This window comes from Panicum virgatum, chromosome 3K, assembly GCF_016808335.1.
Source record: "Panicum virgatum strain AP13 chromosome 3K, P.virgatum_v5, whole genome shotgun sequence".
In the NCBI taxonomy this organism is placed as follows: domain Eukaryota; kingdom Viridiplantae; phylum Streptophyta; class Magnoliopsida; order Poales; family Poaceae; genus Panicum; species Panicum virgatum.
The window spans coordinates 11,070,206-11,097,634 of NC_053138.1; the positions used below are offsets into that span (position 1 = coordinate 11,070,206).

Sequence of the window (27,429 nt, forward strand, 5' to 3'; positions counted from 1 at the left end):
GCCTCTCCGCCGCCCCAAACTGCCACTTCAACCCCGCAATCCGCAGCGCCGCCACCCCAATCCGCCACTCTGGCACCCAACCGGGGCCACGATGGCCCTCATCCGCCGCCCTATGCCGCGTGGGCCCCATAGGGAGCGAAGGCGGCGCGGCACCTCAGGGTATGCGGGGCCTGGGAATCGATGGCCCGCGTCGGTTTGCCCCCACCCGTGCACGGGTCGACCGCGGGAGGGTGGGGGCGCTGAGGAGCCTTCCTCCCAGGGTGTATAGTAACTAGAGTATGTGTAGAAAGAAAACTGTAGTTAATAATTTAGGATGAAGAAAGTACATATAGCTTATAGCAAGATAAGAATTGAGCTATTACATTGGACGAAGAATAAACATTAAGATATATTATCACACAATAAATAATTTAAGTCGACCATCTACTATCATCTAACCACTTTTACCATGTACGTATGTTACTAGCACTCGGCGCCTCGGGGCTCTACCTCACCGTGTCCGGGTGCCACGTCCGCGTCCGGAGCCGCCGCCGCCGCCGCCGCGACCGTCCGGCAAACTGGGCACGTCGAGCTCACCCCGAGCCACGTGTCGATGCACTCCACGTGGAACACGTGGCGGCACGCCGGGAGCAGCCTCCCCAGCTCGCCGTCCTCCATCTCCCCCAGGCACACCGCGCACTGCCCGTCGAGCTCCACCGCTGCGACGCCGCCCTCCGCCCCCACCCTGGCCGATTCCCACATGAACACCGGCAGCGCGCGCAGCGCCTTGGCGTCCAGCCCGGCGGCGCCCTGGCCGCACGCGCCGGCGCTGACGACCTCCAGCTCGTAGCCGTCCGGCGGCGGCGGGCGCCGCAGCACGAGCACGCGGGGGTTGCCCTCTGCGAGGGCGGCGCGCCGCTGCAGGAAGCACCGCGCGTAGAGGTGGAGCGCCGCGACGAAGGCGACCGCCGCCGAGAGCGCGGCCACCGCCGCCAGCAGGACGTTGGCGTCGTAGCGAGCAAGTGACGACGACGACATGGCCGGCGCAGACGGTGCGATCTCCGGCTTCGATCACGCACACATGACGCCGGTCTGGTGACGAGGCCAGCGGCGACCAAGCTATATATATTTGCAGCCGAGCTGGGACAAGTGAGGGCGTCCATGGATGCCGCATGGAATCGAGGGAGGTTTTGGCGCTCTGCTGAATGCCCAGCCAGCATTTGAGCAGAGTTTCTGGAGCAAGAAAACTGCCTGACCTTGTGTCCTCACATGGGCACAGGAGGGACATGACAGTTCAGAGTTTGGCAGGTCGTGCACAAGTCTGATAGGACAACCAAGGCAAGCACTGATGAGTTTGGTCATGACATCAGCCAATAGGAGTACACAGGGCCAGCTAATTTGGCTGGTCATACATCTTATGAACATGTCTGCATTCCTTATTTGTGGCAGTAAGCGTGTTATTTTTTAAAAACTTGACCTGCGGGGTAAGATCGCCCCCACAGCATTGTTTGAGAGGTAGAATGACCTTCTCACAGCAGGCCAAGAAAACCCCCGAACCCCTGCCCCACCCGTACACGGGAGCGTGTTATTTTTTAAAAACTTGACCTGCGGGGTAAGATCGCCCCCACGGCATTGTTTGAGAGGTAGAATGACCTTCTCACAGCAGGCCAAGAAAACCCCTGAACCCCTGCCCCACCCGTACACGGGGGCCCGTCGCCTTGTGAGTTAGGCCGGACTCCACAGTGCTTTGGACATGTGGCAGGCGAGGGGTTTTTTTTACCCGCACGCGGAAATTTGTCCCGACCAGGGATCGAACCCACAACCTGCGGAGTGCCGCCGGACTGCCGTGACCAACTGGTCCGACATCCTTTGGCAAGCGTGTTATTTTTACAGTTCCTTATTAGTAACAACTTTTCCTTTACAATGATCAAATAATTATTTCAGTAAATTTACAGCGGAGTTGGTTTGCATCTTCCGGTGGAACATAAGAATCGGTATGTGTAGTCGTGTATTTGTGGTATTTGTATTTGCTGTATGATTATCCGAAGCAGCCAGCCTGCTGCCTGTGTATTCAGTCCATGAGCTTGTACCTCTTCTCTTCAACACCGGTGACTCCCATTTGTATCTCGATTATGGTATGTAGTGGCATCTGCCAACGGACAGATGGTATTAGTTCAAATTGGCACCATTTAGCATGATTGTTAGTACACTGTCAATACATCATTGATGGAGGAGGAGAACACCAAAAATGCTGTCACCTCTATGTCTGGAACTTCTCTCAGAGGCCTGTCGGCGAAATATGCGTACAGTGCTCGCAAGACAGCCTATCAAGGAAAGATAGTTCACAAATCACCATCTCTGCGCACTGTTTTTCATCATCAATCGTGGCAATTTACCTGGTGGGATATGACGACCACTGGTGCCCGCTGGCGTTCTAGCTCTATGATGACAGGTTCCAACCTGAGGATCATCACGACATCAGCATTTAGGCTTTAGTAGAAAATTCAAGTAAACCTATAGATAGTCTGGCTGAATGATTATGCATTATAGTTTTAACCTCTGTATTACGTCGAGGTAAGACTCTCCACGGGGGTAGCGATATCTAAGCTTGTCCTTCCTGCGTGACCTGGTTGCAACAAGGGTACACAGTGGCAACTTCAGATCCAAATATTTGGTACTGTACCATAATGCAACTTTTGCAACACGTCGTGTAAAAAATACAAGAAAAAAAATACATAGGTCTGACACCTCAGATGAACAACTACTGAGGGATGCACATGATACCAATGAAAAGAATTATTATACGTACTCAAACTCCTCGGGCATCGTTTTCTTTATCTCTTCATACGTCATCCCATCACAAACTCCAGAATTGATCTCATCAAGAGCACGCCATTGTATCTACAAACACCAAAGTGAAGCAATGTGACTAATTAACTTGCAGGAGTTTTGAAGGATGACTCCTAGACTGACTAATGAAATACCTTTGGGAATCCAAGTATTGGACTTGCTGTCAAAATTGTTCTCTGAAGGGTGCTGGTCCATATCTAAATAGTTGGATAATACAAATTTTAAACATTTCCCTCTGTCAGCCCATGTTCTGATGATTAAATCCATTATTCAATTATGGGAAATTACTTACAGTTGCCGTTTTCTCAGATTTGAGACGCTTTTTTATAAAGTTTGCTAATTTCTTTGCATAAAGCTCTCCTGCTTCACTGAGTGCCATTGTCAGGCAGTTAAAAGTGGAATTTATTAGCTCAATACAGCAAGATATTTCCTATAAGATCAACACATTTACATGCTACTTTCTTTATGGTGTAATAACTGAACATTACAATGAATTTTAATATTTTACGCGCCAAACTCAAAATGACACACTAAGTGCGGAAAGTATCATATGAAGGAATCAGGTTGAAACTTAGGCAAAGCAAAATACCTTAGGACAGTATCACCACCAACTCTTCCTCTAACATTATGTAAACTCTCACCATGCCTGGTAAGCAAAATAGGCCGTGGTGTAAGATGAGAGTTCACCTGCAGTTGCATAATATGAGCAGATGTGTCACCAATTAATTTTGAATGCGCTCATGGAAATGAACTTGAATAGAAAATAAATATGTGCATTTTTAGAACATGCAGATATTATGCCTACTCAGAAAGTGCAAGCAAATATTTATTGTATGAGCTTAGAAGTACATACCAAGAAAAAGACAATCCGCCCTGGAAGATAACCACTGATATTATTTACCTGGGTACAAGATCAGAAAAGTACGAACTTTCAAATGAAGAATCAGTAAAGAAAACATAGCATCTCAAGTTTCAAAAATCGAAACATATTACGACAAAAATCGCCTCGTTTAGTGTAAATAACTTATCTAAATAAGTGCTCATTCTACACAACATCCTTGCATGTTCAAGAATTTCAAGAGGTATTTTCAATTAGAAAAATTGTACCTATACCATTGATCCTTCTGCCACTTAGGGATGTAAAAAATTCCTAGGGTTGATATGTGCTGTCGAATATGCAAAGGCATGGAAGAGCATACCTGTAACTGACCATCCTGCCCCTTTACCATGTCAATCATTTTGATGTAAGAACCTTCCCCCACTGGCTCATAGACCTATGAAAGGAATGCTACTTCATTCAATACTAAATAGTTCACAGAACTCAAGAATTTTACTGTTGACAGTATAAATAGTTGAAACCTTCTCATAATTCATCAAACGTTCCTTGAAGTCCTGCAGTCCAGTTTCATAATCTGGCCTGCAAAATTTCCACAGTATTCAGGGGTGTGTGTGTGTGTGTGTGTGTGTGTGTGTGTGTGTGTTAGGCTTGAGTTTGTCTCTGAGTCTGGGCATGTAGGTTGTAACTTGTAAATGCGTTTCTTTCCTCTTAAGAAATGACACACAGTACTCTTGCGTGTTCGAGGTGTTTTTTTACTTCTATCTAGGAAAGGGTAAATTTTGGGAAACTTACTGGTCCGCATAGTCAGGACTTTGTTGTATCTTCAGCCGTATATTTCTTTCGATTATGCTGGGATCATTACATATTGTCTCCAAAAATATAATCTACAGAAAATGACTTCAATCAGGAAGAGAAGATCAAAATCACAAATGCAAGGTGGCAATGTACCAAATGCGTCAATGCAAATGATTAAATTATTCAAAAAACTTCCACATTACAGAAGTATATTCTGCTGACTTTCATAGATGTGAGCTAATTTTAGCTCAAGATTTATTAAGTAAGAAAATATAAAAGACTCAGTTGATGTGAATACGAAAGCTATCAATTACCTTACAATTACCTTCAGCCATTTCCATTAGCATACATCTTCGTTTTCTTGTGCTGTTGGTTGCATCAAATATACCAACCTAGAGACAATTTGATATAGTCAAATTGAGTATTGCATTTCATTATTCCAAGCAGGCTATATACGAGTATGCAACACCAACTTACCTGACCTCCACCATGCATCCAGTCTATCATGTCCTCCATTGCTAAAGCAGCCACCTGGCAACATGTATGCCAGAAGAATAATGTACCAAGTTGCAAGTAATATACTGAAACAAATATACAGTTAAGTTTTAAAATTCTCCTAGGGGTTGGCTGTCACAAATTCACATCAGACTTCTGCAAATGGAAGGATGCTAATTTGATATTCTGTCCTTGGTGGTAGAACATTCATGAGAAGAATCTAGGAGCAAAAACTAAGTTCAGAACTATAGCTAATGGCAAAGTGTACTTATATCGAAAAAGAGGTAAGGGACATATTGTACTGAATATAAATTACAGATTTGAAGCATTTAAACCCTACACTATGTTTTTATAAAAACCAATAATAAAATTCTACTCTTACTCCATTGATTCATGGCTCAAAATTATCAGGGCAACTAACAATATCCAGTTTAGAACAAAGAAGGTTTTGAGAAATTTCACAGCACTTTCAGAGGATACAGTTCAGTTCTAGCAGGAATATTGAAAAACTCGTGTTCCAGATAGGGCCTGATATCTTAATCCTTAAGTAAGGTAGGTAGCTATAATTACCAAGGTGCAGTTCAAAGGGGGCCAATGAAAAGATTGCAATACATCTCTATTGAAAACATAGAAGAGCATATACCGGTAAATCAGAAGATGATCCGTGATGACACCTATTTTGAGTGGTGGTAATAGTATTTTGAAATACTAAGTAGGGAAATGCACAGTAGTCAATAAAGCGTGCTAACCTCATTACGTGCCTCAATACCTTCAGGATTATCATCACGGAAAAAATCTGCAGCCTGAACCAATAAGAACACAAAACTGTTAGATAACACTAGTACAGGACAGTACTTTTATTGACATAGGCTCAAGTAACAGCATTGAAAAATTCCAGTGAGATGTATAAGTACGTGCATGCATATGAGTCTTATAAAAAAACTGAAAAAAGGACAATAATTCAGAGCCAAAGATGTAGCAGAACATACGATGATGATTGTAGAAAGCATAATGACTAAAATAAGGTGGTTTTTATGATTTGCCACTCCCCTAAGAAAGTGTAAAGAACTAAAGATATACCACTGCTTTGCCAATGGCATGAGGTTCTTGGAACCACACATCCATAAGACACAGCGGTGGCATGTCCTGAAACTTAGCTCAGAGGAGTGGCTATGCCCTAAAAAAATCCATAAAATGAAAAGTCCATGCATTAACTGGGCCAACCAATATGAGAACAACATTAATCATGGTGATGTTAAATATGAACATGGTGGCTTCCACCCCTATAAGCATCCCTGACTCATGCTGAAGGCATGTTAAAGTTATTCCTCTAAAGTGAACCTAAGATAGCCGCAATATGACCTGACCAGCTTTAATACACTTCAGTAATGTAGCTAAAAAAACTTGACATTTTTTTATGATAACACTGAAAAGCATAGATCGTATATATTCCACTAATAGAACTGCAACAAATCATAGTTGTTACCAAATTTGCTCCATGCTTCAGACGGCGATACTGCACATACATTTTCAAGAAAAGAAAGGTCAGTTAAGTTTGAAACCAACAAAAGTATACATATTAACTATGCAAGCCAGTCTATCGGAATAAGAATATGGTTACCTTCCCAACATTGAAATGTCTAGTTTCATGACCTAACCAACGAAGGTATCTTGTAAGCTTAACCGCAGTGAAGGTTTTACCACGAGCTGGCAGGCCAACCTGATTTGGGAGTAAATATATTCAGAAGGAGATCCAACTTGAACAAGCATTCAATAAAATTTTTGGAATATGTTCAAGCGGATAAAGGTTTTGACCACAAAGGTGATTACGCTCAGCAGCAAGACAAATATACTTTGTCAACAGGGCTGGCAACTGCTGTTTCTGTTTTCAAAAAAAAAAACTGCTGCTCCGGGATCGCAACTAAAGGATATTTAGATTCTTACTTCCTTGAATACTCTGTTAAAAAGTACTGCATACATAAGATTCCTAATTATTTTTTTCACTTATATGCTTAAAAGGGCAATGTTTCAGTCCTGGACAAAATTCATAGCTCAAGATTCAATTTAGTGTTGCATAGAAAACCGCTCGGTTTTTTCTATACCTTAAAACCGCTCTGTTCAAATCCATCCAAACACTAAAAAGGACATGGTAGGTACCAAAAATGCAACAAGCCGCTTATCTTGTTGATGAAAAGATCACAAAGAAACACTAAACACTCAAATCATATACGAGATGAAGAACGCTTAAATATCATGCAATCAACTATTTACCAAAACAATGGCAAGCTTCCGGTCCTCCTTTGACCCATGCAAGCGATCAGCTACAGCTGCAGCTGCAACAGCTCCTGCTGCTTCTGGCATGGTCTGTGGAAATGTCAACAATAGTCAAGAAGAAAAATACAAACTTCATTCTGAAATATTTCTTCACATCAAGAACCATTTAATCAGTTCAACTTGAGAGTTATGTGGATTTACACCTAAATATTATCTCTGTGTCCAATATCATTATGTATATGCAGATTCATGCCTATTATCTATTCCTTTTACCTACTATTAGTAAGGGAGAATGCTGACCTTTTCTGATCCAAAACTAAGCCCAGATGCCAGGGAGCCTGCGCTGGTTGATTTTGGAAGCTTAGGAGAGCCAACACCCCTATCAATGAGCAGGCCCTTTTGACCATGTGGCTTTTGCAGCGGTGTAAAGGTGCCAACTGATTTTGACTCAATGAGGCCAGAAGTTTGTATTTTCTTAGAAGAATCTGTTGCCCAGGCCCCAATATTCTATAAAAGAAATATGTTAATTTTCAATACTGTTTTGATTTATAGAAATTCAGAATATAGTTATACCAAAAAAGAGAAACATGTGATAGAACCATACAGGTATTAAATGTATGTAAGCCAGAACAACTTATAACTCATTGTATGAAAATATACCAACTAAGACCAGACTAGTTCCATGATGGTAGGAGGATAAGTTTCAGGTATAGAGCTTAAAAACTGTCCAGATAAGAGAATGGAAAAGAAAAGAAATTCAAGATAAATATATGGTCCTCAGTAATTGATGTACCGGACTGAAATGTATGGACTTTATTTATATCAAAAAAATATATCAATAGAAGACCAATATTATACACCGACTTCTCCAGAAAACAGCCGACCTTTTTGTGGTTACTATGACCATCAAAATCCGCAGAAACACTACTTGGACCTGCAGAAACACTACGTGGACTCTGAATCCCATCACTAAGAAGCATATCATTTTTCCACGATGCTCCAGTTTGAATCAAGGAAGCTGGAGTTGCAGCAAGGTTTGCAGCATATTCATTTGGCGGTGCAGTTGGGGTTGGAACAACATAATGCTCCAGGTCAAGTTCCAAAGTAGCCGCTGATCCTTCCTGTAGAAAGACAGGAAAGAGAAACCTGAGAGAAACCACAGCCTGGCATCTGCATGTAATTACAGAGATGAGCGTGTGGATAATTAGTAGAGAAGGACGTGAAAATATAAAGGAGATATTCTGTTTGTAGGTCTCAGCCTATAAGCAAAGTACCAAGAGGGTTGGCACTTGGCAAAATACATGGGAGAAAAAACAAGTGATATAAAAAGGACCTGCTAGCATTCTTGCTATCAAATAACATGCCATTTGGACAAGCAGATATACCCTTCTAGAGTTCTAGTTGTATGGCTTTAGAGAATTAGGATATTGATAAAGCTGCTTACGCATGATGTACGAAGATCACACAGAACTTCGCAGCCAAATGCATCCACCAGAGCACCACAGGGAAGCATGAAGTATCAATAACAAATGGTCTCACCTCAGTTCCATGAGTGGGCGCAACATTGATACTGACGTCAGGGATTCCCCGGACTCTGGAAGGCTGAAAGTTCTCCTTGTACACCCTCCAGCTCGCAGCGAGTTCGAGCGGTGACACGATGTCCGCTTTGTTGAGCACCCTGAACTCGAGCACCTCGTCATCCCCATTGAGCTTGAAAAGTGCTCCCCTCACATCACCCTCGAGCATGCCTCCAGTGAGGAGGCGTGTTGGCCCTTCCTCAATGATGCACGGGGTTGCTGCGTCTTTGGGCTTCAGCAAGAATTTGAAGTCCAACGTTTCTACAGCAACGCCCACAGGTTGAAATATTCAGATCAGTGCATGGAGCAGTTTGCATCAGAGCTTGACAGTTCCGTTTCCAATTGAATAAAAAACTCTGTTCAGTGTTTCTACAGTAGCATCCACAGGTTGAAATATTCAGAGCAACGCATGCAGCGCGATTCATATCTCGACATTTCAGTTCCTAGTCGAATCAAACAGCTCATTCCCAATGTGCGAACAAATGGGATTCAGCATGATAGTCGACAATATCAAAATCTAATAGCCCACGGAGAACTCAAAAGGTCAAACAAAACTACAGAGTGTAAGGAAACAATCAAACGAACACTAATACCCAATTGAAACCATAATGATAACTCCATAGAACAGGGCATCCACGAGAGGCAACGTACCATGATCCGGCGGCACGACGAAGCTGAGCTGCCACATGGACGCTAGCTCCCTCTCCATCGCGAGCTGCATCAAAACCAAACGGCAGCAACTGCATCATTCCCGCGGCAGGAAAACAGAGGCGCGGCAAACAGAGCAGAGGCACTCGGGGGCCGTGCGTGCGTGCGTACGGCGCGGGCGGGGTCCCAGGAGCCGATGATGGGCTCGGAGCCGAAGACGTGCGGGACGAGGTCGCCACTGATCCGCGCGTTCTCCATCTTGAGCGACACGTAGAGCTGCGCCCCGCCGTGCCACGCCTCCGCGGCGGCGCCGCCCTCGCCCGCCTCCCCGCCGCCGCCCGCCGCCCCGCCGCCCGCCGCCTCGGCGCCGAGGCCGTCGATGCTCTTGGACCCCGACGTCCCCATGGCTACCAGCACAAGCGGGGCAGCAGCACACTAGCGCAAGCACCAGGCGTGCGGGTGTGGAATTGGGGGTGGTGGTGCTGGTGGAGGAGGAGGTTTTAATGGAGGGAGGCCGTTCGGATTGGGGTGAATGCAACCGGGAGAGCGATGGGAGTGGTGCCGTGGAGCCAGGGGCCTCGGAGTCCGCAAGGAGCGGCAGCGGGCGGGGCCCGGCGCGGAGGGGATAAGCAGGTGGGGCCCGCCTGCCAGCGTCGGCCTCCGCGGTGCTGCGGCGGCGGGTCCGCCGCGTCTGCGCGGCGTCCCGACCGGCTGCCCCCGGCTCCCTGCTTTTCTTTTTTCCTTTTTTTTGAGAGGCTCCTGTTCTCGTAAATTTCTTGCAGGGTTTTCCAAAAGAAAGAAAGTACCATTTATCATGCTACTCTATGAAAGTGATAGTGGAGCTTTGTAGTTGATTCTGCGAGAAAGACATGTCTCGAAAAGTACTTTGCTTTTTTGAAAAAGGATACTTTACTTATTTAGAAAATGTATTTCTATTTTTTTCTCATCCGTTTTAGGCCCTGTTTGTTTCTGCTTTTCTGGATCTCGCTTTTCTGAGAAGCAAGATTCTGACATAAGTCTGCTGTCTGAAGAATCGGTTATCTAAATAAGCCGAGTGTTTGGCAACTCTGATTATTCTAAGTCGATTATCTGAGTTGAGTGGTAAAATGTCTGAAATGCTCTTGAGGCTGATGATATTATTTTGTACGGAATACAAACATAATTCAATACTTTTTATATTTTTTAAATATTTTGACCATATAATTATATTACAAATTATAAATCACACCGTTAGAAATGAAAAAGGAAACATCCTGTCCAAATTTTCATGAATTACAGTAGAACCAAGGCAAGCACCGAACTACTAGAACTAGAGATGGCAGCGGATCGGGTTCGGTGCGGGTATCCGCGGGTTTCGGTTTTTCGGATTTCGGGTTTGGTGTTGGTTTTTCACCCACGGTTTTCAGATTCGGGTTTGGGTTTGGTTTCGGGTTCGGTTTCGGGTTTTGGTTTCCACTCGTGGATATCCAATGGATATCCGAAATAAATTATTTGGAATTAAAACTCATGTTTTATAATATTTTAATGATAATTTGTTTACTTAGACTATTAAATTTATTGAAAGTTGAGTCATGAAAATATTTATTATTTGTTGCCTCTTGTTTATACATGTGAATATGTGTATATTTATCCGCGGGTTTCGGGTATCCATTCGGGTTTCGGGTATCCGCGGGTTTGGTTTTGGTGATGGATTTCCACCCGAATCGGTTTCGGGTTCGGGTTTCGATTTCGGGTTTCGGTTTTGGGTGCACGGAGACTCCACCCGATCCGAACCCGACCCGTTGCCATTCTTAACTAGAACAGAGGCAACAAGACAAGAAGCAACGAGCACAAATTAAACACGGCACCCGCAGACAAGCAACAAGACAAGCATTCACCGAGCTTGAAGCTTGCTTGCTTGGTTGGGGGACGGAAGGGCCGGCGGCGGTACTGCTCCACATCGGAGAGGATAGGGGCGGGAGTCAGGGGCCGGCGGTGTTGCTCCAGTCAGGGGAAAAAGGGCGACGGCGTAGCTCTGCTCAGGGACGGCGGCGCAGCTCTGCTCGGCGGCGTCGCAGATCCAAAGTCATGGGCAGGGGCACGGAGTAGGCACCGGAGCTTGAGCAGAGGTGGCGTAGGGAGAGGGGCGGCGGAGAAGGAGAGGGGCGGCGGAGAAGTAGTGCACGGCAGTGGCGTCGAGAGGAGAGGGCTGAGGGTGAGAGGGGGTAGTGAGGGAAAAATCGCTCGCTTACCAGGCACGCGAGGTCCGGGACGCTTCGGGGGGAATCGAGACTTCAGTTGTTTTGACGATTTCCTGGGAAGCGGCGGCCGGTAGAAGCAAAAATTAATCGAGGCGTTTGGGTGGGCTTTTGACTTATTTTCATCTAGAATCCGCTTATAAGCGGAAACAAACGGGCCTTAGGATCTTCTATGTGACCTCTTTTCTCCATGCATTCTGTTATGGGTGCTATGGTCATTGTCCTTTGCATTTGCCCTAATCTTATATTTTTGCACCAACTTAATCTCTCTATACGCCTTAAAAGAGATGGGGCAAAATACCACGCAGCGTTTTAAACACCAAAAATGTAATTAAAAATTATATTTATTTTTCTAGCAAAAATTATATTTACTTTCAAATCACTAATTGTATTTGATCCTAGAAAACCTGACAAGATGAACTGCCTTTAATATGTTTGGATTCCGTGATGAGGATCCTGTAAGGTTCACATCGAGGTATAGAACAATTTGTCTTTCAAAAAGAGGTATAGAACAATTTGTTATAGTCAACCTGAAGTGTATGGTCTTTTGATCATTTGGACCCAAAATGGAATGGTCTGGGGGAATATTTTTTCTTGCGTAAGATCTATTTTCATGTGAAAATGAAAAAAAGAGTATTACTTTCTTTATAACCAAGAACAAAAGTGTGATTTCTCTTTTCAAATGTAAAGAAACATTTAGAAAATTGATATGTGTGGCATATCCAATAGATTCCGATATTCTATGGGGTCGTACGTGATGGTGATACATAGATTATCGAATCGATTCCTTATTCTAGAATAAATATGAATGGCACGGATAGTAGATAACAAAAGTGGATGCTGGGAATAACAAAAGAGAATAACATGTGATAATGTGAAAAACGTGGATGAAAAAAATTACCGCAACTAGTAGCCTCGGATAGAGGTAGATAGATTTTCACTCTTTCTTTTTGTAATCTTGAAGTAGCAATTGGCTTTCCATTGACCTTGTTTTGCAGAGATATTTCATACGACAATCTAAGCATTGCATCTTTAAAAGACCTGGGGGGGATTTCTGAGGCTGAAATATCTCGGCCGTCGGATCGCGCGTGAATGGCTCGGATTGATCCAACATATGGGCCCCACCGAGGGCCCGTAGGACCCAACAATGTGGGTCCCACAAGTGGGCCCCACTGTGGACCCACAAGTGGTTATGGGCCCACCGTGGGCCCCATAGGACCCAACAATGTGGGTCCCACAAGTGGGCCCCACTATGGACTCACGGGACCCACAAGTGGGTTATGGGCCCCACCGTGGGCCCCGTAGGACCCAACAATGTGGGTCCCACAAGTGGGCCCCAAGTGGGCCCCACTGCGGACTCGCGAGACCCAAAAGTGGGTCCCACTGTATGTGGGGCCCACGGAACCAATTATATGTTTGGCCTACTATAGTTTAAAAAAACCTTTGAAATCTGATAAAATCAACTCGCACTCTATCTACGTCGCTCCACATAAAACCATATGAGGTTTGGTGAAATCAATTTACACTCCACGAACAACAAATCCACAGAAAACACACCAAGACTTCTACAGAACCAACCCGCTTAATGTATATCGTTGACGGATTAAATCGCCTCACATATTTACACACTGCATAATGTGCTATAACACTGCCTATAATAGAATATACCAGATAATCCCTACCTTTGGAAAAAAAAACAAAGTAACTTTGTTGTCAATTATACTCAACTCATTTATATAGTCCAGCCCACACTCAGTTAATTTCAGCCTACACTTAATTTTATAAAAAACTCCTTGAACTTTATCAAAATTAATATATAGTCCAGCCCACACTCAGTTAATTTATAAATACCATTTATTCAAGCCACCTCTTCAGCAATTTTACGAGAACTCTCTCGATCCAACTACCTCTCAGGTAACTTTATGACGATCCATGCATTTTTTACAAATCCAAGCTCTACAGCAATTAACCCATGCTCCATAGACTTTGCAAAAAAAGCTCCCAAAATCATGACGATCAACCCGCGGCCCCCTACATTCTAACTAAGTAATAATACACTAAAGTTTCTATAAATTAATCCATGGCCACGATCAACCCGCGGCCCCTACATTCTAGCTAAGTAATAGTTTCTATAAATTAATACATAGCCTAAAATTTCGCGAAAAACATTCTCAACCTTCGTACCAATCACTGGGTTACAGGTTATGGCGCGGCAACGCCGCGCCAGTCTTTCTAGTATTTAACTGTTGCTGAACTCGCTTGCTTCCTTATTAAATGCATTGGCAGTGCTCCTGCCTTAATTTAAAAAAAATGGTGGTATGCACGTACCCAAAAGATCCTTCCTCTATGAAATGGTATATATCGTGCATATTCAATCTTATTGAGCAATATCGACGTGATATGTTTTCTTGCTACACAAGCAGCAATAACAAAAATAAAGGGCTACTTTTTTATGCCACATTTTTATGCTTGCAATTAGTATGAGATCTTTGTTGCAAAAAGACAACAAGCTTCATCATATAAATCCTGTTTCTGTCCTGGATCACTTGATGGATGCGTTTCTGGTTCTTCCTAGATGTTCCGTGAGGATTTCAATGAATTTTAAGTAGGTCAGATGTTGCGGCGCTTCAGCTTTGCCCTGGGAGCCGGCATCTGTTTACTGAACTGCTTGTGCTTGTAATCGCAATGGAAATAGGAGAGCTTACCCCCTTAAACCTTTCTGCAATCATTTCTCATCAGGAACACCTCAAAAGATCACAACTTGGTCTCCAAAATTACCGGCCATGGTGATCACCTACGCCGAGTTCATGACCAAGTGCATAATGCGATTCCAAAATCCTCCGCCTCCTGCTCCTATAATTGCATCCGTACGCCGACTCCGGGTACGCAGCACTGGCCAGCGCCTGCCTGACACCGTCCTCCAGAGCCTTCACGCGGCCGGCGCTCACCACATCGCCCTCCTCCCTGCACAGCATGAACTCACACCGTGCCCTGCCTCCGAGGGAGGCCATGTCTGCTCTCATCGGCCTCAGCCTCAGACCACGGAACGCTCCGGCGAGGTCAGCGAGGAGCCCCGGCCGGTCGTCGCAGCTGACGGAGGCCCTGATGCACGTCTCCGGCCTCCCGTAGCCGCCGGCGGCGGCGCCAGTGTAGCAGTCGACAGTGATGCCGTTGGCCTCTGCAGGGATGGGCAGCGGCTGTCTGGTTTCGGCGGCTTTCCTCTTCAGGTCCTTCAGCTGGCAAACCACCCTGGCCAGCAAGGTGGCCTTGTCCATCTGTTCATGAGCAGACAGTGACATTGCTGTCAATTTTTGAAGATGAACATTGCTGTTAATCATTTGGGGTGAAGTACTGAAACCTTGTCCTGCTACAGACTTTGCGCAAACTGATCGTGTACAAAAATTTGGAGCTAAAACTGCAAACTTTAAAACTCTGAATTCAAATGTTACCAGGCAGATTCCTCTGAAATTCAGTAGCTTGCTTTGTCATGCTTTTTATTGTAGTTTGGTTGATAAATGATTGGCTTAAAGAGCTGAACTTTTATCAGCTGAAACTTCTGCTTTCTTTCCACCTTTTTAACTCAACTATGGATCAAATGCAACATTGGCTTGCTCGGCTCTAAGCTGTGAAACGGCAAGAAGTGCAGAGTTCAAGCAGACCTCACCTGCCTAGCATCAGGGACCATCCTCCTCAGCGCAGCGAGATGGGCGTTGATCCTCTCCCGCCGCCGCCTCTCGGCCTCGCTGTGGACCTTCAGGGCACGCACCTCCGTCGCACTCCTCCCCGACGACGGCGGCGGCGGCGGCTCCCGCGCGGCCGGAGGCGGCACCGAGGTGGCCTGTCGCAGAGGCAGAACCGTTCCTCTGTTCACTGGAGGAAGAGCAGAACCGCTATGGTGCAGTGGCAGGTGCTGCTTCCCTTCTTGAAACGGTTGGCATGCAGATGCAGCAGCCATCTGTTCTGAACCGCCGTGTCCTATCTCGCAAGTGAAGCCTCGAAAGCTGCGAGAAAAGGCAGTGGATCCCATCGTGATGAAACAAACAGCAAAAATCTCACGAGACTACAAGAAGATGAACACCGAAAGACGAGACAGATGGATGGGTAAATGCTGTCAGGCTGAATACGGATTACATTCTCCTCACCTATGACTATGAGAAGCTTGGGGTGTGTGTGTGTGTGTGTGTGTGTGTGTGTGTGTGTGTGTGTGTGTGTGTGTGTGTGTGTGTGTGTGTGTGTGTGTGTGTGTGTGTGTGTGTGAGGGAAGCAAGTGAAGAGGCCAAAGGCTACTTAATCTGTCTCCTCACCTATGACTACTGCAACTGCTGTGGTATGCAGCAGGAACAACAACATAGTTTCCGGGGTGGATGGATATGCTTGGGTACAGGACTGTCACCTCGACCATGATTTAATCTTGCATTGTGCATGTGTGCCGCTGTTGACCAACTACCCCCGAGAACCTCTTTTTTCCACATTTGTTCCCCACTAGGGGACGCCCCGTCCTTTTTGGATCGGCATGGATGCTTGTGATCTTGGGATGTCACGGCCACTGGAACCGTAGTTCGTCAAAAGGCACGAACCAAATTTGATGAAACATTTGGTTTCCGCAAGGAACATTTACGAAAGATGTATGACACGTACTAACCCGCTAGATAGCTCAACGCCTTCCAACAAGTGGTGCTTTGTACATGGGCGCAATCTTGAAATATGGCCACAGCCCATCTAGCTCAAATGCTGCGGATCACGAGTTTTTAACCTGAAGGAACCGTCATTATTTGGTGACAGTGACTACGTTAAGCTGAACATGAACTGCATAGATAGAATCCAATCAACAATCATCCGATCGATCCGACGGTGGGAGTGGGAGGGCCGGCAGGAGGACGGTTTGCCGGGTTTGGCGTGCCGCCGCCTTTTGCTTTCACATCACGCACACTTTGCGGCTTCACACAGGGCGCCTCTTGGACCCTTCTGCACCTGCACGCCACCACAGCCACAGGTACGGCATGTGCTTTCGCGCGCGTGCTTAGCATGCGGCATACTTGTTGGACAAATAAACAAGGCAACGGATTGGGGAAAAAAAGCAGGGCAAAATAATCCTCTTGGGATCCAGAGAAGATATGGTCTCAGGCTCTCAGCGGATGCCCAGCGCGCACGAGTGAAGTGGTTTACTGACATTAATCTTGATCTGGACGGAAGGGACTAGCACACTCCACACTTTCTTATTCCGTTCCATGAATCGGGACCTGACACGTGTAGACCGGCCAGCCGCCCAAAAACAAGGAGAACTCAGTGCTGCTTGTGGTGTACTGTACTAGGTATATAGGAGATTAAGGATGTGTTAATTTGGAAGTATTACCCAATCAGAAGCACCTTATATCTTAATAATCATTTCAGGGCTAGTATGGGTGCCCAGGACTATCTCTTGCAGCTAGTGCTATTTCAACAGCAGAAGTTGCAAGGGTTGATGCAAGATGCTCCGTAATTATTCTAATGCATGCTGCTCTTGTAATTCCTGCGATTGGTAAATCTAGCATTGTTTCGTTACCTTCCATGGGTTGCCAAGGAACAATTACTTTGTACATGCAAGCTAATAGGTAAAGCGTAGACCTTTGTGGGTCAGAGGCTCAAAAGCAGAAGTATTTACCATCTCTTGCGCAGTTTAAAACTATTGGTTGTTGGGTGAGTACTATATATTATCCAATTTATATTTTAACGCTTTGTGTTTATACTGTCAGCACTTCAGTATTGACCACTATTTGATATTTTGCCTTTCTGAGAGGATTATCTGCTTTCTGCAGGCATTGACAGAGCCAGATTATGGAAGTGATGCGAGCTCCATAAGGACTGCAGCGACCAAGGTTAAATAAGTTTGGAAGCGTAACTTTTTTCTGAAAGATCAATTTGCATATATTTGGTGATGATGACAATGTGCAATGTGGTCTTCACCCACTATCTAATAATGTTGGTTTTTATTTTGGAAGGTACCTGGTGGTTGGCATTTAGATGGCCAGAAGCGTTGGATAGGTAACAGCACTATTGCAGATATGCTCATCATTTTAGCTAGGAATACAGATACAAACCAACTAAATGGGTAATCATCTTTTCATTTTCTTTTCTTTATGTTGCCAGCACTGTTTCTTTTGTCCCTAATTGTCAATATGAAAGTCATATCTATTGCTTGTCAGTGCAAGGATTATCCTTCTAGCTGGTACTGAATTTGATACGCTTACTCTAGATTTATTGTAAAGAAAGGAGCTCCCGGTCTGAAAGCCACAAAAATTGAAAACAAAATTGGGCTCATAATGGTAAAAAAATGGAGATGTAGTTTTAAATAAAGTATTCGTCCCTGATGAAGACAGATTACCAGGCATCAACTCATTTAGGGATATAAACAAGGTGCTGGATACATCTTTTACCACCACCTCTGCTCCGTGCTTTGTTGGATGAAGATTTTTATTTGGTTGAACTTTTAACTTCTGCAACAGGTGTTTGCCATGTCTCGCATTTTGGTGCCATGGCAGCCAATAGGCATATCAATGGGAGTTTTTGACATGTGTCATAGGTGTGTGTCACATCACTACATTTTTTTTAAGGAGATAACTCTGCTTTATATTGAAAGCAATTAGGGATACAACGCAAAGCGTTTAACCAAGTCACAAATTGGGGTTACCAGTTTACAGTCTAGGCTTAAAAGGAAACAGACAAGCAACACTAAAGGAACTCAATGTCCGAAATAGATGTCATTGAAGGTCGGAAACCCATCGCCCAGGCTTTTAGAAGCTCCACCAGATCTCTTACTTTTTCTCTATTAGAAGCTTTCGATAGTGGGCTCCATCGCTGCATAAAGCCGACAAAAACATGAAAGGTTTGAATGGCATTATTAGGAAAAATATGCTCAATAGCCATTTTGTTTCGGGTAGTCCATAGCGCCCATGCTAGACTAGCAAACAAAAGCATGCCCAAGTGCTTTGGGAAATTACAATTCTTACTCCAAGTTGCCACGAGGTCCTCCCAGGACCCTGGTTGTTGCGCCAAACCTAACGCCTCTCCTACCCCAGCCCACAGGAAGCGAGCCAAAGAACATCTGAAGAAGATGTGATCAACATTCTCTGGTTTTCCACAAAGGCAACAGAGGTGGCTCCCTTTCCAGCCCCTGCGTTTCAAGGCTGTAGCCGTTTGCAATCTGTCATTACTCAGCTGCCACAAGAAGACCTTAATCTTCAGGGGGGTGCGGACCTTCCAGCAACTATTCGAATCTTTCAGCATCACACCCCTATTGGTCATGAAGGAGTAGAGTGACTTGGTGGAAAAGACCTTAGAATTCTCCAAAGCCCAAGTGATATTATCCAGTCCAACACTTAGGGAGGAAGGCTGTAACCACAAGAGGAGTTTGTCCAAGTCATCCTTTTCAGTCGTTGTCAGACTTCTCCGAAAGGGGATAATCCAATTTTCGCCATCCCAACAGTCTGCCACCCTTGCCCGAGGGTTGGCACACATTTTATACAGATCCGGGAATTGGATTTTGATTGGCGTATCTCCTTTCCAAGTATCCTCCCAGAACATAGTATTGGCTCCGTCTTTAACTTGAAAAATGGCCCCCCATTTAAATAGATGTTTCACCTTATGAAGGCTTTGCCAAAACTGGGAGGCACCCCTGGGGGAAGATGAGAAAAATGACCCATTTTGCATATATTTAGCCTGAAGGATCTTAAACCAGGTTTCATTCGAACCTTTGGCAATTCTCCAAATCCACTTGACCAAAAGACATTCATTCATCGTGCTAGTGTTGATCATCCCCAAACCTCCCTGGTTTTTGGGTCTACAGATCGTGTCCATTTTGGCCATGTGATACCTGAATTCCTCCTTAGCTCCCTGCCAGAAGAAGTTGCTCCTAATCTGATCCATCTCCATATGAACAGATTTTGGGAGTAAGTAAAATCCCATGGTATACATAGGTAAGCTAGAAAGACAAGAGTTTGTGAGAACTAATCTACCTTCCAACGATAAGTTTCTACCCTTCCAAGGATCAAGCATTTTTCTCATTTTATCCACCAAGCCCATAAAAGCACGACTCCCAACCCGATGTTCAGCGATTGGAAGGCCCAGATATTTCATCGGCCACTCCCCAAGTCGGCAATTCAGCATGTTGGCTAAAACCTCTTTACGTTCTTGATCTTCACCAAACACATAAACATCACTTTTATGGAAATTAATCTTCAGTCCAGAGAGCCACTCAAAGCAGTACAAGATCAATTTAAGACTCAGTATTGATTTTTCTAACCCATCAATCATGATTACTGTGTCATCCGCATACTGAATATGAGAAACCCCCCTGGAATCAGCCAATCTAAAGTGCCAACCAAATGACCCTTTGCCACTGCTTTATCTAGCATATTGCTTAGGGCATCAGCCACCAAGTTGAAAAGAAGGGGAGATAAAGGATCCCCCTGTCTTAGTCCCCCAAAAGTTCTAAAGTATGGTCCCCTCTGTCCATTAACATTCACACAGACACGCCCTCCTTGGACAGACCGCATGACCCAATTGATCCACTTGGTAGGGAACCCTTTTCCTACCAAAACCTCTTCGAGGAAGTCCCATCTCACCTTGTCATAGGCTTTCTCAAAGTCAATTTTTAGAATAATGCCTTTTCTCTTTGTTCGTTTTTGTGGCAGAACCGCCTAAATTATCCCGGCTCAAGTGCGCAGGCCATCACCATAAAGGCAACATTAGCTTAAACGCACTTCAAACGGAACAATTCTTGGTCTGTCGGGTAACGTCCCGATACAACCACCGATTCACGGATCGAACAAGCATACCCCGCACGAAGGCGAGTCCAGAGATATTACAACCACAAATTTTACAACACAGGCAAGTTCAGTAGTGATTACAAAACAGTTCAAACCATTATTACAAAACCAACTTAAGTAAAGCAGCTATACCAACTATAAGTGTAAGTTCAGAGTTTAAACAGCGGAAGATAAAACACGAAGGCTACAACACGTCGTAAAAAGGATACCAGGCTAGCCCAAGCATGGTATCACTCGTCATAGTTATTGCCGGTCGCAGACGTATCCCACTCTACGGACCAGCCAGGAGGCAACGAGCAAGGGTAGGTTAAGCTAGCGATCTGATCCTCAAAACTCATACCTGAAAAAGGGTTTCAACAGCAAGGCTGAGTATTCTAATACTCAGCAAGACTTAACCATCAACGGGTATAAGTAACCCACCTTAGCTAGACTATGCAAGGCTTTGTGAGGCTCTGGTTTTCTTTTGCTGAAAAACAATAAAGAGTATGTCCTTACTTTCAAGTTTTAGCTTTCAAGATTCTAGTTGATTAACCATTCTATGTAAGCAACTACTATTCAATCATGGTAGAAAACTAAGCAAACATCAAGATTGATAAATAATATTGTTGCTCTTATTACTCTGTGTGGCAAAGAGATCAAGCAGTCTCATTTCATCGTGAGAGGCGGACGATTCTGAATCGAAATTTAACCTTGCAAGGATAACCTAGCACACACGTCTGGAACACCGTCGGGTCATTCCCAAACAACCGTTGACCTTTCTTTCCGGCTTGTGGATAGGAACACTCTCCCCGACTACAGGGCTCCAAGGTCCACCCTTCTACGAGGTCCACCCTTGTCCCTTGAAGTCGCAGTGTTGCGCAACATAAAAATAAAACCTATCCCTAAGAGAGAGTGTCAGGTATATCCACTCCCTGGTCCAATCGGCTACTAGGCTTGCCGCGTACCATATTGACGGCATGTGGCTAGTACTTTCAAAGACTTAACCAACGCTACCACACACCGCGACCTTAGCAAGTTCATTAATCACAGACGGGGTCTCACATGAAGTTATGATATCGATCACAACCCCGTCCGTCGTCCTTATATTGTTAACAGAAAGTAAACAGGCAATTCCTATAAAGCTCGCGAGTGACAGGCAATCACTCGACTTTTACCGGTCCTATAAGCTTGGCAAGTAGTCGAACTCAAGTCTAGTATTCAGTACATAGGTTCCTAGGATCATGCATCTAGGGTTTCAATTCAAATCCTAAGAACTGTAAATGCACAAGTAAGTAATACAGTAAATGATATTAATTTGAAGTATAAGTTATGTCCGGGGCTTGCCTTCTCGATAGTTGCTAACTATTTCAGCCCTAGGCTCTTCCGAACTTTGGTCCGGGGTTTCAGTTAGTTCAGCAGTGTTTACTTGAGCTTCGAGATCACCTCCGTCAGACTCCGGGATCAGCTCGTACGTCCCGTCCGATAAGGCAGTCGTGTCTATATGTAATGCAAGAACAACATTAAAAACAGACATGGGCAATCGCTTATAGAGTAGTTAAATAATAAATTTAACTACACAAGGCATCATGATCAACAGCACAAGCAAGATATACTAACTTCATAAAATGAGTGGTGTTTGATTCCTATAGCACTTAACTCAAGGTTTGCTAATTAATCAACCACTCAGATCACAAACAACAATAAATTTAGCAAAAATTACCCTAAACAGACCATGAACAGACTAAGCTATCCTGAAAAAATCATGCCAAGACATGTAGCCAATTAGTCACAATAATTCTTTCATTCAGATAACACCTAGATCAAGCTTGAATTATACAGGTCAAACTAGAGCAAATTAGAAGCTCAAAATTTAAAAGCAGGTCAACACAGAAATAAACTAGCAACAGTGAATTTTTCATGATTTTATCTATATAGAAATAAATACGAGAAAATAAACAAAACAGACAATAGATTAGCAATATTTATTTTTAGCCCCTGATCTAGCTAAGAACTGAAGCTCAAACTTCCTGGACAAGCTAATATGCTCCATATGAACACTCAGAAATAAATTCAGGATTTATAAAGAACAGAAACTATTTATCATAAATAAAGTCTATTAAACAAGGATTAAATCAAATAAATAGCTACACAAGAGAACTGATCATGAAATTTTTATAGAAAAACAAGTGTTACAAGAGTGAACTACCATAAAAGTTTCACTACAAGACATTGCTTTATACAGTAGTTAAGAAAAAGATGAAAACAACTAACATTTATACACTAGAAACACAAATCAATTTCTACCGCAAAAACTTGCAACTAAAGCCTAACATATTATGGTTCTACTGCATAGAGCTCTTCAAGAGGTTTCCAAAACATCAAGATTTGATATTTTACGAATTTTCTACGAATTGATATTGAATTTCAAAGATCACAACAAACTATTACAAACAAGTCCCTGCGGGCACTATTCCTATGAGTCACTGTCTACGCAGATAACCCCCTGGGGTTTTTCAAATTCAAACACCGACATCCCTGGCCGGGTCAGAGAGGGGAGGCGGGGTTTGACCGGTCGTTTCCCGGCGAGGGGCTCACCGGCGGCGAGGGTGGAGGGGTGCGTGAGCTTCACGGGTTCACGGCGCACCTCTAGGTGGTCTAGGGTTGCGGGGAGGGGCTCGGAGGCGGCGGCTCGACGGAGCAGGGCGGCTTGGCGGCGGAGGCAAGCGACGGCGAGGTAGCTCCGGCGAGGATTGGGCGATGGGAAGCGGTCTGGGAGCTGCGCGAGGTCGAGGCGCGGCTAAAGGTGGGGGCTATTGGGGTGGAGCGGGCTTGTGGTGGCGGCTCCGCGGCGGGGTGAGCTCGCCGGGGTTCGGGTGGTGCGGCGGCGGCGTTCCGAGGCGGGGGAGCGAGGGGAGAGCAAAAGGGCGGTAGGAATTGGTTTCTGGGGTATTTGTAGGGCTCGGGCGCTCGCTAGATGAGGACGGCGGCTGCTGCAGCTGGCTCTCCACCGCGACGGCGAGGTGGCGGCCGTCGGGGCGGTTCTGGAAGCGGCGGGGCGCGTGGCACGGCCGGGGAGCTCCAGCGCGAGGCAACAGGCGGCGGAGGAGCTCCGGGGCGACGCGTGGGTGACAGCGCGAGGCGAAGTAATGGCCGGGATGGCCGGGAAAGCTTTCCCCGGCGCCGGCGGGGGCGCTGTCGGTGGGCGGCGGCGCAAAATAGAGCAAGGGGGTGGAGGTGGAAGACAAGGGTAGTTTTGCAATTTCCAAAAATTCCAGGGACCCCACTGTAAAATAGCGATAACTTTTAAACCAAAGCTCAAATGGAAAAGTGCCCAACATGAAAGTTGTTCAACTTTTCAAGATCTACAACTTTAATGTTGTGCAAAAATTTATTTGACCAAAGATTCAAGAGCTAAAATTAAAATCATTGAAGGGATTTTGAATTCTAGGAAATTTATCTTTTTCAAAGCAAATTCACTTCAAACATAGACTTAAAAGTAAATTTTGCTACCATGCATTAAATGCACTGAAATTTTGCAAAAACACCCTCCATAAAAGCTATATTCAGAAATAACTAAAGAAAGGACCTTGCATAAAATCATAATTACACATATAACCTTTCATAATTACAAAAAGATCCTTTTTAAGTAACTCAAGCACATGATGCCTAGCAAACATACACAATTACTGTGCAGACACCTATTTAATTACTGTTCAGACACCCGGGGTGTTACAGTTTTAGCTCATGAATCACTTCGTGCAAAACTACCACCCCTTCCAGGATATTTCTCCCCTTCACAAACCAGTCTGATTACTACCTATTACTGTTTGGGCCAGGACAGAGAACCTGTTGGTCAGTACCTTGGTAATCCCTTTATAATCCATATTCAGAAGACAAATTGGTCTATATTGTTTAATGTTGTTAGCATCCTGGGCCTTAGGAACCAAGGTGATAACTCCGTAATTTAACCTTCTTATGTCCAACACACCCTTGTGTAAATCTTGAAAAAGAGCCAGATAATCGTTACCAATGAGTTGCCAGAAGCTCTTGAAAAATTGCACCCCAAAACCATTAGGACCAGGAGCTGAATTATTCTTCATGCTGCACATGGCTGACTTCACCTCTTCTTCTTGAAGATCTCTAATCAGGGAAGCCCCTTCTTCCCTAGATAGGATATGACGGTCAGACCAAAAGGATGAGGAAAGCCTCAAATTTCTAGGGGGGCAGCTCCAAAAAGGCTTTTATAGAAGGTAGTGATGTGCTGCTCAATTTCAGCCTGATCAGTTAGCACCCCCTGATCCCCTTCCAAACAGCTGATGAGGTTTTTTCTCCTTCTCCCATTAGCAAATTTATGAAAAAAATCAGTATTAGAATCGCCCCTAAGGACCCAATTTTCAGAACTTCGATGTTGCCAGTGGAGCTCCTCCATTTGCAGAATCAGTTCTAATTTGTCTTCTAATTCATATCTCAAAGCCCACTCACTTGGGCTCAAAGGGTTAGAATTAGTTAAATTGTCAAGCTCCCTTAATTTGTCATATAAAGTTTCTTTCTCTTTAGCCTGCTCTCCCGAATGTTTGATATGCCACCCTTTCAAACGTTTTCTAAGAAAACAGAGGCTTCCATGCCAGGCGTTGATAGCCTCCACCCTCGGAGGACGCCTAGAGGAAGCCTGAATCCAGTTGTCACATCACTACATCTGTTTCTAGTTTATTCGATCTGGTACGTGTAAGACTTCCACTATCTCACAATCTGTCCTGACTAGGTATTTGAAAGAAAGGAAGCAATTTGGAGCTCCACTGGCAGCTTTTCAGCTCAACCAAGAAAAGCTTGTCCGGATGCTCGGCGACATTGAGGCCATGGTTCTCGTTGGCTGGCGACTGTGCAAGCTCTACGAGTCAGGCAAAATGACATCAGGCCATAGTAGTTTAGGCAAGGTTCGTAAGTTGCAATATAGCCAACAATGGTTGAACGGTTCCCTCATCTTGAGCCCCATGACGGTTTCATCATCGTTTTTTTCCCCTGCACAATCTACTGATAGCAACTGAATGCAGGCATGGACATCCAAGAAGGCCAGGGAGGTAGTTTCTCTTGGACGAGAGCTGTTGGGTGGCAACGGCATATTGGCTGATTTCCTGTTCGCAAAGGTAAGAAGCAGGAACCCAACAGGCCAAAATTACTGAGAGTATGTTCGATCTTCACGTAACATGGGAAAACAATTATAAAAACCTCTTTAAGATTTTCTACTAGCTGCTTGTTTGCCTTGGGCTCATTACACCTTGAAAAACAATGCAACTGAAATCGTTATTCCTGAAGGATATGTCCATAACAATCCTTGTCTTTGCAGGCCTTCTGTGACTTGGAGCCGATTTTCACGTACGAGGGCACCTATGACATAAATAGCCTGGTGACGGGCAGAGAAATCACTGGGCTGGCTAGCTTCAAGCCTGCCATGTTAGTGAAATCACGCCTCTGAAGTTCTTTTCTAGTGTTGAGGAGTGGCTGGAAGCCTGGAACTGTAATAGGATTGTTCGTGTGCTCGAATGCCTAGCTGCAGAATTTGGCTGAATGCCCAATTGGTGTTGTAAACGGTTTGTGCCCTGTTGCATTGCAATGCAATGAGACTGGAATGGAGTCCCCAGAACTTCAAGAAGTGTGGGAATAAGAGCAGCATAACGTTTTCTCTAAAAAATAAGAGCAGCATAACGTGTAGATTCAAGTGTGAAGGCACCCGGTGGGCATCGATGCTCAAAACCGATAATTGTTGCTTCCCTCGACTGAACAGTACCCTCCGTACTTCATCCGCGGTCATGAAATATATATATATATATATATATATATATATATATGATCGAGGAAAGAAGAATCCCTGCTACCAGCATTTTCTATCCGAGCATCGCCCTGGGCAGTGTGTAATTTGATGCTCTGTTTCTAACCAGGTGTAGAGAGATAGAGACTGGGGAAACACCACACACTCTGATTGGGGGGTGACCTTTCATATATATTACCGAGACGACTTGATGTACAAGTAAGAGTCTACAAGACTTAGAGTACAAGACAAGTCAACTATACATATCTCTAATACCCTCCCGTTGTCGAAGCGGGAGGATCCTGAACGCAAAAACTGGACCGAAAATCAGTAAATAACTGTACAGGTAAGCCTGTGGTCATGATATTCGCGAACTGATGAGAGGATGGAACATGAAGCACTCGAACCTGTCCCAAAGACACCTTGTCGCGGACAAAGTGGATGTCAATCTCCATATGCTTCGTGCGACGATGATGAACATGGTTAGCCGTCATATATACAGCACTGACGTTATCACAGTAGACCAGGGTCGCCGAAGACAAGGGCATATAAGCTCCTGACGAAGCCAGCAAGACTTAGCCACAGCATGTGCGACTGCTCGATACTCAGCCTCTGCACTCGAGCGGGAGACTGTGGTCTGGCGTTTGGAAGACCAAGACACCAGATTGTCGCCGAGGAAGACACAGTAGCCGGAAGTAGACCGTCGGGAATCAGGACAGCCGGCCCAATCCGCATCAGAGTAGGCTGTGAGGCGATCCACTGGTCCAGTGCCAATGTGAAGAACAGTAGACATTGTGCCCTTCACATAGTGCAAGATCCGATTGAGCAGCGCAAGATGAGGCTCGCGGGGATCATGCATGAAGAGACACGCCTGCTGAACAACGTAGGCGATGTCGGGTCGAGTCAGCGTGAGGTACTGAAGTGCACCGGCGAGACTCCGGTACTGCGAGGCATCCTCAACAGGATCACCATCTGTTGCAGACAGCTTGGCTCGAGTGTCAACAGGTGTAGCTGTAGAGTGACACTCGGCCATGTCAGCATGCTGAAGAAGATCCACCGCATATTGTCGCTGAGACAAAAAGAGACCATCAGTAGAACGGGTGACAGAGATCTCGAGGAAGTGATGAAGATCTCCCAAATCTGTCAT

At 44.9% G+C, this 27,429-nt stretch overlaps 4 protein-coding genes and 1 pseudogene across 6 annotated transcripts; 1 reads left to right on the plus strand and 4 right to left on the minus strand.

Moving 5' to 3' along the window:
• Positions 1–300: 300 nt before the first annotated feature.
• Positions 301–1,144, minus strand: LOC120697533 (RING-H2 finger protein ATL39-like). The gene has a single exon (XM_039980796.1). The coding sequence runs from the start codon at positions 1,015–1,017 to the stop codon at positions 463–465; it is 555 nt and encodes a 184-aa protein (XP_039836730.1). The 5' UTR covers positions 1,018–1,144; the 3' UTR covers positions 301–462.
• Positions 1,145–1,803: 659 nt separating this feature from the next.
• LOC120697532 (6-phosphofructo-2-kinase/fructose-2,6-bisphosphatase-like) lies at positions 1,804–10,055 on the minus strand. 3 transcript variants are annotated; one of them, XM_039980794.1, is made up of 23 exons: positions 9,628–10,029; positions 9,460–9,523; positions 8,771–9,069; positions 8,116–8,352; positions 7,532–7,738; positions 7,229–7,321; positions 6,579–6,677; positions 6,444–6,473; positions 5,707–5,760; positions 4,940–4,993; positions 4,777–4,854; positions 4,460–4,551; positions 4,189–4,246; positions 4,029–4,103; positions 3,683–3,730; positions 3,419–3,516; positions 3,122–3,215; positions 2,964–3,026; positions 2,789–2,880; positions 2,537–2,605; positions 2,376–2,439; positions 2,238–2,303; positions 1,861–2,128 (listed from the first exon to the last, which is right to left on the minus strand). In XM_039980794.1, exons 1-23 carry the CDS (start codon positions 9,859–9,861, stop codon positions 2,051–2,053), a joined length of 2,346 nt encoding a protein of 781 aa, XP_039836728.1. In that variant the 5' UTR covers positions 9,862–10,029; the 3' UTR covers positions 1,861–2,050. The 3 variants fall into 3 exon arrangements, 2 of the variants coding, with proteins under 2 accessions (XP_039836728.1, XP_039836729.1); XM_039980795.1 differs by having other exon boundaries at positions 3,122–3,197; positions 9,628–9,861; XR_005684523.1 differs by lacking the exons at positions 2,964–3,026; positions 3,122–3,215 and having other exon boundaries at positions 1,804–2,128; positions 9,628–10,055.
• A 4,318-nt stretch (positions 10,056–14,373) lies between these two features.
• Positions 14,374–15,898, minus strand: LOC120701218 (transcription factor bHLH51-like). Its single transcript, XM_039985354.1, has 2 exons — positions 15,358–15,898; positions 14,374–14,968 (listed from the first exon to the last, which is right to left on the minus strand). The coding sequence occupies exons 1-2, from the start codon at positions 15,718–15,720 to the stop codon at positions 14,468–14,470; spliced, it is 864 nt and encodes a 287-aa protein (XP_039841288.1). The 5' UTR covers positions 15,721–15,898; the 3' UTR covers positions 14,374–14,467.
• A 101-nt stretch (positions 15,899–15,999) lies between these two features.
• On the plus strand, positions 16,000–26,284 carry LOC120700595 (annotated as a pseudogene).
• Positions 26,285–26,795: 511 nt separating this feature from the next.
• On the minus strand, positions 26,796–27,429 carry LOC120700596 (uncharacterized mitochondrial protein AtMg00810-like). The gene is made up of 2 exons (XM_039984845.1): positions 26,936–27,429; positions 26,796–26,838 (listed from the first exon to the last, which is right to left on the minus strand). Exons 1-2 carry the CDS (start codon positions 27,427–27,429, stop codon positions 26,796–26,798), a joined length of 537 nt encoding a protein of 178 aa, XP_039840779.1.